A 16,339-nucleotide genomic window follows, 5' to 3' on the forward strand; every position below is an offset into this window, starting at 1 on the left:
TACCCAGTCGTTTGGCCAAGTGCAATTAACACCATGTGTTTTCTTCTGCTGCAAGGTCAAAATCAGGAGCTCTGCTCCCGGTTAGAAGTGTAGAACCACCGAATGGTTTGGGTTGGACAGGACTTATAAAGATCATCTAGTTCCACACACACCTCCCTCCCCCCGCCCCCACCCCCCGCTGAGGGCACAGACATATTTCACTAGAACAGGCTGCTGAAATTAATCACATTTCCCCTTACCTTTTTGTGCCATAGTCCTTCTAAAAACTACTCTAAAACCTTGTATGTCACCAAGATTGTCCTTACAAGCTTGTATATGCTTAAATCATATTTTTTTTCCTCTTCCTGAGCCAAGGAACCACTCATGCTTTCTTTTGGCACATCCTACCACTACACTCATGACTTCAATAGCTTGTCTATCATCTTAAAAATATGAAATGAAATGTATTCAGTATCACCTTCGAACTGGAATGCCATTTTTACCTTTGCTGTACAACTTCTATTTTCAGAGCTTCTTTGCCATCATCCTTCTTTAACCCTCCACAATTAGCATCATACTTAATGAAAAGTGGAAAGAAGTGCTAATTTAGTTCAAGAGCCATTCCTAGGTCATTATTAATCTCCCCCAGGTGCTCTCTGCATTACAGCCTTCCTTTGCCAACTTTTCTTTCACTGAGACAGCTGAATACCTTTTATGTGCCTAATTTTACTACCTTTACAATGTTTACATTGAGCATAACTTATGTTAACTCTCAGTTTATTACTTTGTCTGTTCTTGGGTGAGAATTTACAAGAGATGACTGCAAAGTTTCAGTTGCTAATATGGAGTAGTAGATTCACTAGTATTGCAAAATAAACAGCCTAAACCTTGGTTTATCCAGGGTCTAAAAAGCCACCACTAACAGCCTTATTAATTTATTACTTTTGAGAAAGTTATTTTCTATCCTCTGCTTTATGATTTTTGGCAAAAGTAACAGCCCAGCAGTGCTTAAATAAAAATTCCAAAGACTAACAATCATTTACCATCTTTATCTAGGTTGTCTTTGCTCATCCTTTGATAGTTTATATTTTTCAGAAAGACACCAAACCACATTCAAACACCATGGTCCTTCCTCATCTGATCTAAAGTGAAATGAATGTTATTTGAAGGATACTGTGGGTGGTATTATTCCGCTATTTGTAAAACACTGCTCTAAAAAAACCCTAAAAGATTAAACTGACCATTTCTACTCGAAACACAAAGAAGGTAAGCCAGACCAATACAGTGTTGCCATATACTTATTTTGTGCCACTGACAAAACACACATTCCCATGCACTTGTAAACTTCTCCATCATGATCTGCTGTATATCCTTAAGGCAAATTTCTCCTGTTATAAACAATTAGACTTTGTGTCCTTTAAAAAGAAAAAGTTCATGCAAAATAAAAATGGCATGACAACATTTAAGAGACTGTTATTTCCACTTTCTGTCCTTCACACGGTGCTTGTTTTTGCTGTGACAGTGAATTTTCTTCATAATAGCTCGTAGGGCCCTGTGTTTTGGACCTGTGGCAAACGCAGTGTTAGAAACACACCGATGCTTTCGGTGGTGTTGGATGGCGCTCAGAGAGCATTAAGGCCGCCTCTCTTTCTCCTACCGCGCTCCTCCTCCCTGATCTGTGAGTAGGGCGGCACAAGAAGTTTGCAGGGGGCAAAGCCAGGACTGAGGTGCTAGTCCGTCCCATATGACACTGTGCTCAGCACTGAAAGGTGTGGGAAAGAGGAAGAAGTGGAACACAAGCAGCATTATGTCATTTGTCTTCCCGAGCCCTGTTGTCCTGAAAGCGGCAAAAAACCCGCCTGTTGACAGGAAGTGGGGAAGAGACTTCTTACTCTGCTTTGCTTGCCTATACACCTTTGCTTTACCTCTTAAACTGTCTTTATCTGAATCCGTGAGCTTTCTCACTTTCGCCCTTCCGATTTCCTTCCCCATGTCGCTGCGGGGGGAGGGAAGGAGCGGGGAGGGAGGAAGGGGCTGTGTGCTGCTCTCTACCAGGGTTAACCCACGACGCACGCTGACACCGCTTTTTCGGTGAGTTATGCGTTCTTCCAATCCAAAATTAAACTCCAAGCTTGAAGAGGGAGACTTCAAAAAATACTGGGCTGCAGGATGAACACGCATCTTTGACTTACCGCCAGACGGTTAGCACCAGTACTGAAGCATAACGCTGCAGCTGACCATCGTCTCGCTTGCGGTTTCTGGAGACGAAACAACACCCTGCGTCCGCCGAGCCTCTTCTGCCAGTGATGCTCGTGACGGGAGCCACAGCCCGGCGCGCGCGGGGTGTTTGGCCGAGCGAACGCCGCCCCCGCGCCGCCGGTCCCCGCCCTCCCCGGCGCGGGGGGCAGCGGCGCTTCCGGAGCCGCGTGCAAGCGCGGCTCGAGCTCCGGCTCCCTCCGCAGCGCCGACAGCAGCGGCTGCCGAACCGTCCTGATGCGGGGCGTGCCCGCTGCCGCTGCGGCCCTGGGAGAGGCAGAGGCCCTCGATCCCGTCACCTGCCGCCCCGCCCCGGAGAGGAGGCGGCAGCTGCTGGCGGGAGAGTGAGCGCCGCAGAGAGACCCGGTGGAGTCCCCGCCCCGGCCGTGCGTCCGCAAGGACCCTCGCCGACCTGCGTGGAGCCGCTCACACACGGGGCTTCAGCCTCGGCCCGCTGGGCCGTTCCGGTACCGCCCCCGCGGATCGCTGCGCTCGGCGCCGGCGGTCTGCGAAGGGCCGCCGCACAGCAGCCCCACCGGAGCGCGGCCCCTGGGAGCTGCTGGCAGACAGCGGGTAGTCTGCCGCGGGCGGCGGGAAGCCTGCACAAGACCGGCCGCGGCCGGCGAGCCTCCGTCAGTCCCGCAGCCGTCGCTGGTTGCCGGGGGCATTTGTCGGGGGGGGGGGGGGGGCGGCCGCGCAAGACGGCGGGGCGGTGGCCGGTACGCTATGTCGCAGGCCAACGGCGGGCGGACCCGCAGAGACATTTGGGTAGCAGCGCCCCCGCCGCGGACCCTTGACCCGCAGCCCCGCGAGCGCCGTTCAGCGGGCCCAGGGGCCGTGCCCGGGGGAGGGGGTTGGCAGGGCACGGGTGCAAAAGAGGCCGCAGCAGTGCGGCTCCGCGCTGGAAGCGGCTCTGGACGCGCCCCTGGTTTCTCAGTTTGTCTCATTAACTGTACCATTTTCAAAATGTAAATAAACTTTCTTAAAAGTAAGGGGAAAATCGATAATTACGTAATGATAAAATCCAGTCATTTACACCAGAACTTTCACCTTTAGAGACAGCCACCGGTAGTTGCATTATTCGTGCAACAAAAGGTCAATTCGTATGAATACTCTGGTGGACTTTTTTTCTAATAGAGAAGGCCATAAATCATAGACCTTTGTTCCTGTGAGTAAGAGATGATCTTAAACATATAGTACATTTATTGTTGGGTAGAACACAGCATTAGATGCCAATTCTAAGACACATTTCATTACTGCAGTTAAATTTGTAGCATACCCAACTCAGTCAACTTACAGAAGCAAAGATGTGTAGTAGTGTATCTCTAAATGGATGGATCCCTGATAGGAGATACATAACAACATCATGAGACTCTTCCCAAATATGTGCAAACCTCTCCAGAAAAGAGTAGACTGAGGAATCAACCACTCTTCCTGGATAAACTAATTTTTTCAATTCTGAAAATCTATTCCCCTTGATTCAGTTCACAAATCCGATGCATTGACCTTAGGACAACAGTACATAAAAGGGCTGTTCTCCTAAACCTCTCTAAGATGTAAACTTCATGTGGAAGTGATTTTAATGTGATCTTTAAAGGATACCCTCTGCCTCCCTACAGTATGGGTAGCTCTCCACTTCCTCCCCCCCCCACCCCCCCACCTTTTAACCAACGTGCCACTTTTGAATAGAGCTACAACAGGGTTTGATTTAGCACCCTGTTAACATTCATGATTAACGATGAGTTATATCTCCACAGTGTGGTATCCTTGATGAGGGATTCTCGGGGAAGGTTTCCTTGAAGGGGTACCCGACAGTGATAAATGAGGGCAACATCCATGGGAACATTCACACTGTTTCCATAGGCACGTAGGACAGAGTGGACTGAAGTCTGGATCACCTTCCGTGGATCAACTATCATTTTCCTGGGATTGAAAACCTCCTTCCTGTCAGGCTCTCTGTGAACATGCTGTAATATGTTAATACCTGGTATGGTATTCCAGGATGAAATATTGAACACATATGTAGATACAGTTTCTGAGAAGATATGGTTTTCAAAGAGGAAAACGCCAGCCCCTGGGTTTTGCTCCTGAAGACTGCGCATCATTGTTTTCCAGTCTGGGTGCTTACGGGGAAGAATTATTTCATCAGCATCATTAAGAACCACAAATTTGCTCCTCTGCATGTTACGGTATACACAATCATTCAGAGCTGTGATTTGGCCATAGTAGCCAATATCTTTTGCATCCATAGAAAAGTGCCATTTAGAAGAAACCTTGAGGTGTGAGTTTATCGGCCAGGGAATTACCTCTACAGTTCCTTCTTCCATATAAAACTTCAAGACTTTCTCCATCAGATGGCTGCAGTTGTTCTTATAGATCACCACTTTCTGTACCCCTAGAATCTTGTACATTTCTATGCTCTGTATAAACTGCAAGACATTGTTGTAATTGCCAAACATAGTAGAGATGCACACAGTGAAGTCCACTGGAAAGGTCTCAGCCTTGCGGTTTTTAATTTCAAAACTTGGCAGCTGGTCAATATTTCCATGTGGAGAGTGATGAATTGATACATGTGTTGGATCGCAGTTTTCAGGTTCCACACAAACTATATCTGCTGCACCATAAGGGAATCCAAATCTATCTGAGTGAACATCAATTTCTGCTTTTGATACATATATCTTCCCATCGGGATGACAGCAGAACCAGCAGTATAGCTGTTTTACATCTTCATGGTGAACAATCCCGATCACACGAGTGGCTTTGCTTTCTCTGTCATCAAAGTACGGGGCTATAATAAAAGTTCTGTTATCACTTAATGCTGTTATTGCATTTTGAGCAGGCTTTCCTCTACAAAGCAGGCCTGCTGGACTGGCAGTTGTTGCCTGGGGGAAGATTTTTCTAGTTATATTATCCTGTAGCTGAGGATCATTCCAGGAGCAGATTAAAATGCTTGCCAAGATAAGAATACATACAATTATACAAATATATTTTTTTCCACAGTGTATCATTGCTGAATTTCACAACTTGGAAGTTAACAGAACGTTACGCTCAGTCTTCTATTCACTTTCTCTAAAACAAAACAAACACAAAAAAAACCACACTTTCAATTATTAGCCATAAAGAAGTAATGCTTTGTATTGAATTCTCTTAAACAATGCTTTTTCTTTTGATGCTTCAAACTTCAATTTGATGACCTGACTTTTCATACATATCTTTTAAAAAATGAGACATCTCCTTACATCTCCTCATTCCTAACGCTATTATATTTCACACTACAATTGGCCCCAGTGCAACAGTTTCAGCTGTTTTAGTATACAATAATGGTAATACAGTTTAATTTGAAGCACTTTGAAGCCTGTAAGTAATTTCATGTTAGTGAAAGCCCATGTTCTTTATCTCTTGGTATTCTGAGAAGCTTGTAAAACTATTGAGTTATCCTTTCCCCCTTCTTCCTAAAAAAGGTGCTGTTATGACAAATTCAAACTGCGTTCTTTTGTACTGGGTAGGAATAGTCCTGTCTTAGTCTCTCAGTCTCCTGTTTACCAAGTCACAAGGAAAATGTTTTCAGAGCCTAGTGTGTTTTTAGGGCCTAGTAGGACCCTCTAGCATTCAATATTATTAAGGAAAAGAGGTTTGAAAAGACTGCTCTTCTCACATGTTCAGGTGGCTGAGATTATCTTAAATGTAGATTGCTTTCCACTACAGATACCAAGTCTCAGACCACAGTTGTAAACTGGTAGTTGATTTCAGGAGGACTTCATGTGAGCATCGTGACCCTTCATTGGGATCACCTGCACTACTGAAGTTTTTAACCTTGCAATGGAAACTTCAAGTTCTCCAAGATGTTACCAAAATAGACCACAAAATAAAAGATTTTTTTCAGTATAGAGTCACAGCTTGATATTTGCATATGCTTAAACCATCAAGCAGATGTAAGGCAAATTAAAATTAAACCATACTAAACCAAATATTCAGTGAGAGGCCCTGGGGGCATATTATAATGTGACACATCACAACAACACATCGGAACAACTAACTATGGTCTGTACCATTTGTAGATGCTCTGCCCTCTTTTGTATACACTCAATCTCAGCTGAATAACAACCACTTTCTAATTATGCACAAATTTGCCTCTTTAGTTACAAATCTACTCTGACTTCTTAGTACTAGGTTTGAAAAACAGAATGAAAACACTGCTGCCTGGTGTACCTTGCAATTTCCAAGATGCTGCTCAACTGTTTTGTTTGCATTTTTTGACCTCAAAAACTGTAGGGAATTACACTGAAGAGCATATAATGACCCACTGTCTAAAGATAAAATCTTGTGTCACTCTCTTCAAATTGTCATGTAAGCTGTGCATCTTCATGCAAGTATTGATATTCACCAATTTTAAGATTGCACTGCAGAGGTAGAATAATTTTTCTAATATGTTTACAAAGTTTAAAGTTACTCAGTTCTGCAGAAGATGTCTCCTTAGCTGCTTTAACTACTTATAATATTGCCTCCTCAATTAACCAGTAAAATTCAAATACACATTTTGTCGTTAGTTCACTAGAAGCTATGTGGGTCTCTGCAAGTGATATTTGTGTGGAAAAGATGGTGTTATATAGAAAAGTAGGGCTGCAGTTATCAGCTTGCACCAAAGTTCTTCAAATACTTACTAGTATTCCTATTTTTGGATTGGAAACCACTTAGAATTACTAACATGTTGTCCATTAGAAAACTAAGAGAAAGAATATTTTAGAGTGAAGTGGTGTTTTTTTCATAAGAGTGTTAATTGGGATGTGGGATTGAAAAATGCTTACAGAAAACTTCAGGGGAAAAATAACCCCAACAACAACATGAAAAATTTGTAACATCAAGTTCTAGATCTTGTTTTTCAGCCACAATTGCTTTTATTCCCCCTGCTCCATTATTATTTTTTTTTAATTTCTCTCTCTCCCCACTAGACCTCGCTGCCCGTGTTCTCTTGAAATAAAATCAACAGAATTCTTTGCAAACATGGGAGTAGGTCTGAAGATTGAGAGGTAGGTAACATGGGCAGAGGAGAGGAACTCCAGTGCAGTTGTAAAAGTAACGTAGTTTATGGGTTCAAACTTCCTAAAAGAACAAAGTGACTGACTGAGGAAGTTAAAGGAAATCAGAGAATCCTGATACAAGCTTCTCTGAGGAGGACGATGTACTGCATAAGAAAGTGGAAAAATTTACTGAAGAGTGAGATGAAACACAGCATTAATAAAGTTCCTCATCATTAATGTCTGACACATTAATTTACATAAATACAGAGTCCAAGGGTTGTGGTTTTCATCAATATAGATGCTAAATGCAAAAAAAAAAAATCAATGCTGTTCTGTTGAAGTATGTTTTCAACTGTCAGACTTACACCAAGGAACAAAAAAAATTTAAAAACAAATGTCCTGTTCAATTAGCCTTGGGAAGCCCACATGAAAATTGCATTTTTTCAGATTCAAGAAATACTACAAAACCAGTAGATCTTTCTGTAATGAAGACCTAATGTTAGAATCCACTCATGGCAAGTACTCTCATTTACTCCCTCATCCTTTTGGAACATCACTACTTTCTATCGAGTGTAAAAAGAGAGCAGGTCCTGTATACCTGCTGCGCAGAAGTCTCCATCTTAGTTTTACATGCACGTTACACAAAGCAGGAAGTAATCTCACGTCTTCTAGGTGAAATAATCTGTTGTCTATTTTTAACTACGTGTAAACAAACTTGATACTGTTTCTCTTCACCAATTTTTGTATGCATACATTATCCAATTTGGGCAATGCAAATTAATCCTATTGCCTTATTTTTAGACTAAAATCTGAGTAGTTTCAGCCTCCCAAAAGCATTATTAACCCCTTGATCCGGAAAAAAGTAAACTAGCATGCTTACTAGAAACCAGAGGCCTCCTACGGCATGAATAGTGACTGTGAGAAAAACTTTACAGACAAGGACAATAAATGAGCAAGAGTAAGTCCCTTTTACATAGATAAGTCTATAAAAACTAGAGAGAAATGTAAAGATCTATAGAATCTGTTTAAATAACCTACTGTTTTCTCCTCAAAGAATTGCTTAATTTCTGGAAAACTCCAGCACTTGCTAACCTTCATCCCATTTCTGTCTTTCATCTTCACCTGTTCAAAGGGAGAGTAATTGATAGACCAATTTTCCAAGATGGCACCAGTTCCTAAATATGAAATACAATTTTTGGGTTCAGGCTTGTGCCACCCCTTTTGGCATCCACCGGCTGCAACCATTAGCTGATAACCACTGTTTCGCTGTTTGGTATCACTACGGTCTCCTGTTACTGAAGAAAATACTTTGTGTGCTCCAAAACAGAAAAATAGCTTTCCTCTTTAAAAGAGGGTTTTAAAATATGTTAGTAACTCTGGACCTTCTCTGCCCATTTAGGTTAATATGACTTGTGGTACAGAGGAGAAACCAGAAGATGTCTTACTGCAAGATATAACATATCAACAAAGTTAAAGAAACTTATTCACACAAAACAGAGCCTTGTTTTTTAATAACTGCTTTAGTGAAGCTTTATAAAACATTGTCACCCATTTTGCCTGGAACGTTTTGATAACACCTCAGCATTTTTCATTTGTTACATAAAGAGAAAATAATGGCGCCCATGTTTGTTATGCGCAGTCTTGATATTTCGCCAGAACGCGCAAAATCATGCCCTCCTGAACCTAAGAGGAACGGAACAAGAACGTATTTACTCACAGTTTCAAGCGTCTTTGTCTAGTGCTTCATGCTTTCCAGTGCTCTAGTTCTGCCTTATGCTCCCACTGAAATGAGAGACCCTGCAACCTTGCTTGTTCCCCAACATCTGCTTCCTCCACAATTACACTAGTACTTTGACCATCTGTGGGAAATCCCGTGACTTAGCTTCCTGTACGACAGATCAGTTTACTTTCTGTTCTGTCATTTTCTCAGATAAACAACTTTGACTTAGCTCAATGATACATTCTTCAATTGATGTGTATACCACCTCAACCCCTCAACAGTCATATTTGTTAACTGGCTGAATGATAAATGATAATTTTCCTCCATGGTGTCTGTGTGTATGCGCTTGGAAATTTATCTCCCTCAAAATATAAATACCTGCCATTAGATCACCTGTAACCTAAAGTGTTTCGCCAGTCTAATCTTAAATAGCCCATTGTGTTTTTCAGAGCTTTTGGGTAAGCTTAGTCCTCTGCTAAGTTTCTGTTTTTCACTTTAAAATGACACAGAGTCCACGTAGCAATTGTGTGCGCAGTTTTGAGAGCAGAAAATAAAATGTAGTATTTAATCAAACTGACCTTTAATTTACCATGAAAAGTGTTTGAAATAGTAGGTGTATATAACTTGAGTCAACACTTGATTGGCCAGTGGGTTGTATTAATAGCTAACATAAACATGAACATAAATGGGAGGAGGAGACTGGGTGGAGAGATATGAACAGTTGTGGGGGAGGAGGGAACTGGGTTTGCCTGCTTTATTAGCTATTTAAAGAGAAAAAGTCTCCCTTTCTCTTAATAGGAGTGTGGTGCTTGCAATTTTTATTTTAAATAACTTTTATTTCTATAGAAAGATACACATCTTCAGCTGTCTTAAAGGGAAAAAGGGAAATTACAAAAGTGGCTTGACTACAGCTGAAGTATTTTGAAGGAGAAATTAAAATTGCAATGGCAATTCATGACTAAGGGATGATCTGGCATGGAGGGCGAGGCAGCAAATGGGTTAAGCTGTCTGGGAGCAGAAACACTAGAAACAGAATGACTCCATGTAAGGGAGCACAGTCTCCCTTGCTGATAAGAATGCCGGTAACTGTTGTGTAACTATCAACGACAAAGAGGACAAAGCGCGTAAGAGCTCTTAGGAGTGGCCTTTGACCAGCAGAGCTGGCATGGGAGGGTGGACTCAATGCTGAGCTGACATACTTGGCTCATGTCACATTTTTGCAGGCTCCTTGTCGAACTGCTTATGGTAGCGGTACTCTGTCAAATGCATTGTTCAGCAAATCTCTCATCTCAAGGAGAGCAATAAAATATCCCAAACCACTTTTACTATTAGTTACTTTTGCTTGTGTCTTGTGTCAGTACAGTCACTGGAAAATACAGAAAATAAACTTTCTCCTTTTTTTTTTTTTTTGTTTGTTTTAAATAAACAGAATAAATATGGCATTTTCACCTACCTCAGAAGTTCTTCAACATTGTCTAGGAGTAAAACAACCAGAAAGAACTGTCCACCACCGGTCCTGCCTGAAATGAGGCTGCTTGTGTTGCTCAGCCTTGCCCATTAGGTAACAAGTCTCCATGAAACATTAATGTTAACAAATCTTTCTACACTTTTTTTTTCCCCAAGTAAAACAAGATAAGAAAAGCTAAGCTAGCCTCCAGAATCGTAAGTAACTTTGATACTAAGGAAAAAACCCCAGCTAACTGCATAACTACAATCCATTTCTCTTTAACACGTTGCCTTAGTTCAATTTTAGAAATTTTGATCATGCTTTGTCAGCTGAACCACTAGGTCAACATTTTCAAACATGTACATTGTTAAATATCCTTGAATTCTAAAAATACTAAGTCTTTACTTATTTCCAAAAGGAGTTTCAATTTAGGTTTGTCTTTCACGTCAAAAGGCTGGGGGGCAAGGAGTGGTTGTGGTGGCGGAAGTAACAAGCACATAAGCTTTTCTGACTTGCTTATCTCTTCTCGTTAAAGTGCCGTGTATTGATGTGAACTGCAGCATGGAAAAGCAACTGCCAGCTGACTCTTCTTAGTAGTTTTAAAGCTCTGCCTGGGATCATGCCATTCATTATAAAAGCTTCTAAAAGATTGAAGGAGGTTGCCAGTATGTCATTCATTTTATTTCAATGCTATTGTTATAACTGCAGGTATTGTTACAGAAGCAGCATGTCATGACTTGCCTGTTAAGTGCCTCAGAGAGAAGCTTGTACAGTAGCTGCAGTACTCAATACTCAGTAGGGCTGAGGCTGTCATTCTGGTCCCAGAGATTGTTCAGGTGCTAAATACAGACTGGAATAGAACAGTTTTAAGAGGTTAGCCTCTGTAAGTCTGGACACGTGAGCTGATGAAACCAAATTGCTAACTCCTGGAAGAAGCAGTGGACTTAAAGTGTTTTGCTTGCAGTAATTTTTTTCTTGTATTCAGCTTGTTGTTACAGCATAAGCAATAAACATCACTGAAACTATTGAGATCTGTGAATTTTTCATTTACAGGAAGCAGTTTTCGAAACCACAGTAATTAACATTTTTTCCAGTTATTGTTAAAAGTATAGACTATAAAAGCTTTATGTAAGTTTTTATTTTTTAAAAAAGGTTTAGAGTGACTAATACTACAGCTATCTAATATTAATTACAATCTTCAGGAGACTAACGTCAAGAGGGACACCGCCTTAAAAGCGCTACAGCCTTCTTGGTTTCTTCTTCCTGTGTGGATGCAGATTGTTAAGCACTTGAGCAGCAAGGCCTGCAGTGTACACACACTCTCTTCCAGAGAACTTTCAGGCAAACACTAAAGCCACCTGACTGGAAATCTTAAAATCTCATTTCTCCTGGGTTTATTATGAGAACTAGAAAAGTCTGCACTAAGACCATTTTAACTAGCTGTCTATGGCTTTCTGTGCACCAGAAAGATTCATATTAAACCAAATTTTGTCAGTTAAATTTGGCTGCCAACTGTGTTTTCCTAATAACGTTTTAGTAATTTCCCTACATTAATAATTTGCATTTCCATAATTAAAAACACTTTAATACTTGGTACTATCTTATCCAGTCTGTTGTGTTTTATACCTTCTTGTGCGTTTTATTTAGTTGTGCTAAAATTTCTTTCGGTAATAATGCCAATGGCTGTTGTACCACGAGTGTCACGTTCTTCTTAGGTGACAGCAACTAAGTTAGAAAGGAAACCTTGGCAGAAACAGAAGTTAGTTTATACCTGTACAAAATTATCAGATGGATAAAGTACCACAACTGGGCAGCAGCTTAAAATTTTTCCTCTTGTATTCTTTTTGCCTTCTATTTAAAAAAAAAAAAGTATAATTTTTCTTACTAAACAACCTGCTTCAGATAGTTAAGCAGTCTATGATCACCATTCTGTCATTGTTTTTCTCTTCCTGTACATAGCAACAGCCCACTCTTTCCTCATCCTATCTCTCTGCATATCTGTTCTTGCCAAACCTTCCTTGCCACTTTCTTGCCACTGTGCAGTTTGAGAAATGTTTAGTATTTTTTCTAGGGGAAACATACATTTCTGCCTTCCTCCTTTTTTTTTTCTTTTTTTTTAAATCCTTCAGAAGAGGCATGAACTGGGTTTAGAGTTCAGAGCAGCTATGGATGTCTCCATTTTGCAGCCCAGACACATGCACACAGAACATATTGGTGAGCTGTGAGGACTAGTGGCTCTGCAAGCGACAAGCAGATGCGACCCAAGTAGGAGGAAAGCTGCTGGGGCAGAGGCCTCAGCAGCCAGCACCCAGTCCCTCCATACCTAAGCATGATGAGCAGGGATGGTCATGGTGGGGTTCAATCCACAGGAGCAGCTGGCAAGTCTGCAGGATGAGACAGGCCTGAGGCCACAGGTCAGGTCCAGGGGCTGCTGGGCAGGCCTCTAGGGACAAGGCAGGGCCGAAATGAAGCAGCCACAGGCTGGACCCACAAGGTAGGGTAGGGTGGGCTGGGGCCAGGGCATCCTGCAGCACAGCTCAGGCAGGGACTAAGTGTCCAGAGCTGAGCTTAGATTTTGGGGGGGGCCCAGGAGGGGCTGGTCAGAGCCATTAGGCCAATCAGTGCCCATAGGGCCCTGAGGCAGCCCTTTAAAAACGTACTTCCTTTTCAACTAAGGTACAAAAACTCATATGCTCATCATAGCAGCCAGTTACTTTAAAAAAAAAACCCACCCAAACAACAAAACACAATAAACCACCAAGCCACCATCACTGGGACAACCGAAAAAAATTATTAGCACATAAGTCTTTCACCTTTAAGACTCCACATTTACCTTCATAAAACTGTATCACAACACAATCTGCACTGGACATTATGGATTTTCCTAGAGTCCTCTTCTTTTCTAAAGGAACTGTGTCACCTCATAGGTGAAGGTGACTCCGAGCTTTACTTACCTTTGTCTTACAGTTTCTTCAGTGAAATCTCCATTCTAGGAGGGTTCTTCTCCTTGGCCCCTGTTGTGATGACAGATTACTAAACTGAAAGAAGGTGGTAGTCAGCAAGAGGTGTGCCTCTCAGTCCGATCCTTTGTGACTTCATGTAAATAACCAGCACAAGGAAGCAGGACATTTTCAGCTGGACTTTGTACCACTATGTCCCCCTTTCCTGGCACAGCCTTCCTTGGTGGCTACATTAATTGTTAATTAACCAGAGGGAGAAATGTTTGAACATGTTAAAACACATTCTGAAATACACTGACAAGTTTCCAGTGTTTCTGTGGAAATGTTCACTGTGCATTTCTGTTTACTCTGCTTAGTAGAAGTTAAGAGAGAAACAATGAAGTTCAGAGACAGTTGTGAAGAAAGACTAAAAGGGTTCACTTAAAGAAACAAAGGAATCACTTGGCTCATTTACCTTAAAGCACAGCCAAAGCAATTAGCTCATGAGAAACATTCACAAAATAATAACTGGAGGAGAAAAATTAAACAAACAAAGCATTTCATAGAACAAAATTCACACAAGCCCAAACCGATCTTCTCCAATTACTGAAACAACATTTCAGACACAGAAGAATCAGGAAAAATAAGTTTGTAAACACCATCTAGAATGCCCATATATCATAGTGCTAAGTGGCTACATAACTGTCCTAAAACAATTCATCACTGAGACAGGAACTCAGCAAACTCACATAGCTGCACAAGAAATTGCAAGGTAAGAGCATGCTGGTTTCAACCAGCATCAGGGTGAGCCCAGTTTTATAGAGTGGTCTTAAGTAGTTTGAGTGACAGCTTTGGCTTCATCAGCCATCATCTGAGCTGACTCAGGGTCACGCATATGCTACCTTAGCATCAATACTTTTTTTGTTTCCTACTTTTTGTGATGTCACTACATGGTACGGAAGTCTTGTAGCTCTGTACAGATGAAGATGGTAGCTCTGACATTAAAAGACCTTTCTTTGCCTCATCAGAGCACTGTTCATGTACTGCGACCCCAGATCTGGACATACTACTGTAGTCTCACCAAAATGGAGTAAAGGGGCAGAATCACCTCCCCTGACCTGCTGGCCACACTTCCTATAATGCCGCCCAGGATATGGTTGGCAATTTAATTGTGTTACCTTACTGCCTTTGTCATCTCATGTTAGTTCTGTAAAAATTAAATACAAATGTGAACCATAATGCAAATGACCTTGTGTTGCTCTAGTACCCTCTCTTTGGTGTGGAGGAGTTCAGTATGTGTGATGCTTCTGTAGAAAACAATCTGTTCAAAACAGTAAACTGTACTAACTCTCCGATACAACATGTAAGGTACTCAGCTTTACAGTGTTCCAAAAAAACAGCTGCAAAAAGTAGTGGTTTTAATGACTGACTAAATAACTTTCCTAGCTCCGTAGCTGTGCTAAACCATGCTTTTCCTCTGCCATCTGTGCTCACCTTTGGGATCTGAAGGTCAAGTCTCCTCCGCAGTTACAGATTACAGATGTACATTCTTTGAGTTTGGTAGGTGAAAAAACTACATTCCCCTTGCCCCCCAATTATTGAAAGAATTAAAACAATTGCACTACTAAACAATGCAGACAGGATTAGTTGGGCTTCCAAGTACGCTGTAACAAAGCAGCAAAGAACATCTTGTAATCTAAAAGGAAATAGTGCTTTGTGTCATTTTTTTATGAATCTTTCCCTACTCATTTCTGCACCAGCTAGTTGCTTCTGCCCTTGCTTCCTATTTTTATGTGTTTGCCCCATGAAAGGGTAAGACATTGCCCTCTAAAAGACAAGACATACATTCATTGTGTTTGTGTCAAACAGGTTCATGTCAGTAGTTTACTATTATAAGAAATGGTAACCATTTTGCTACGACTAACTTGCAGTGTTTCCAGCATTCTAAGAATGTTCCTATGTGTTCAAAAATTACATTTATCACTTTATGATAGTAGCATCAATTAACAAATAATTTGTAAAACAATTTATCTAGCTGGTTGGGGTTTTTTTATTTTATTCTGCAGAACTAGATAGACTTTTTTGATATCTACACTAGAACAATCCTTTTTCTTTTTCCCTGATCTTGCTTGTTTGCTTTATATTCATTTACATCACGCTTCCAAACCCCAAGCACAGATTGTCTGAAACAAGTGACCACTTGGGACATAGCCTACCCTTCCTTAAAGCTGAAAAGCTGGTTTCTGGCAGTAAAAACATGGCTACAGACAAAGTTCAGAAACACAAAGGATATTTCCTCCAATTCATTACTGTCTGCACTTTCTTATGCACAACTGTGTTTTAGTTGATGCAAAATGGGTGTTTTCATCCTTCCTAATACGCTTATCTGACTTGCTCTCACATCTGTGGTTTACCGAGATATGTGCACTTTGACTTCTTTTTTTCTTTACACTCTTCCTAAGGAAAGGTCTGGTATATTCACAGAATTGATAAACAAATGTTTATAGCAATACATCACAGCTATGGAAATACAAACACCAATATTGATTTCAGAACAAAAACAATGCGATTTGCCAGTGCCATCACTTTAGACACCTAGCACACCCTGGCATCTAAAGTAGTAACAAACTTATTAAAGATTTTATTTCGTTTTTTCTCTCACAAGTTACAAAACAAGAGGTTTGGGCATAAGCATTTGTGCTCTTCAGTATTCTTCTTTGGGTGTTGTATCAGAAAAGCATGTTACCTTATAGTGAAATGCTGCAATGCAGAAAGTAGCCCTCTTTCTCCCCTGCAATTTGTGTCTATTAACAGTAATACTGGCAATCTGGAATATAGTGATCATTGTTTTTCTTCCTAATGTGCTCACTTTATTGTCTATCCTGTCGCCTATGAGGAGGAGAGGAATTCTAATCAATTTTCCAACTCAAACTGATGTCTATCAGCGAAAAGAAACATTTGGTAGACATAAAAGGCGCTT

The 16,339-nt window shown here is 41.3% G+C and overlaps 1 protein-coding gene across 2 annotated transcripts; it reads right to left on the minus strand.

The window, feature by feature from the left end:
• Window positions 1-3,901: 3,901 nt before the first annotated feature.
• On the minus strand, window positions 3,902-13,498 carry LOC311198395 (uncharacterized protein). 2 transcript variants are annotated; one of them, XM_084272338.1, is made up of 4 exons: window positions 13,375-13,498; window positions 11,162-11,270; window positions 8,292-8,375; window positions 3,902-5,304 (listed from the first exon to the last, which is right to left on the minus strand). In XM_084272338.1, the coding sequence occupies exon 4, from the start codon at window positions 5,241-5,243 to the stop codon at window positions 3,927-3,929; it is 1,317 nt and encodes a 438-aa protein (XP_084128464.1). In that variant the 5' UTR covers window positions 5,244-5,304; window positions 8,292-8,375; window positions 11,162-11,270; window positions 13,375-13,498; the 3' UTR covers window positions 3,902-3,926. The 2 variants fall into 2 exon arrangements, with proteins under 2 accessions (XP_084128464.1, XP_084128465.1); XM_084272339.1 differs by lacking the exons at window positions 8,292-8,375; window positions 11,162-11,270; window positions 13,375-13,498 and adding an exon at window positions 8,971-8,998.
• Window positions 13,499-16,339: the final 2,841 nt, after the last annotated feature.

Source organism: Gallinula chloropus (assembly GCF_964237585.1).
Source record: "Gallinula chloropus genome assembly, chromosome: 18".
NCBI classification, from domain to species: Eukaryota; Metazoa; Chordata; class Aves; order Gruiformes; family Rallidae; genus Gallinula; species Gallinula chloropus.

Coding starts and splice junctions, on each gene's coding strand:
- LOC311198395 (XM_084272338.1), bottom strand. CDS start 5,243: ATGATACACTGTGGAAAAAAATATATTTGTATAATTGTATGTATTCTT.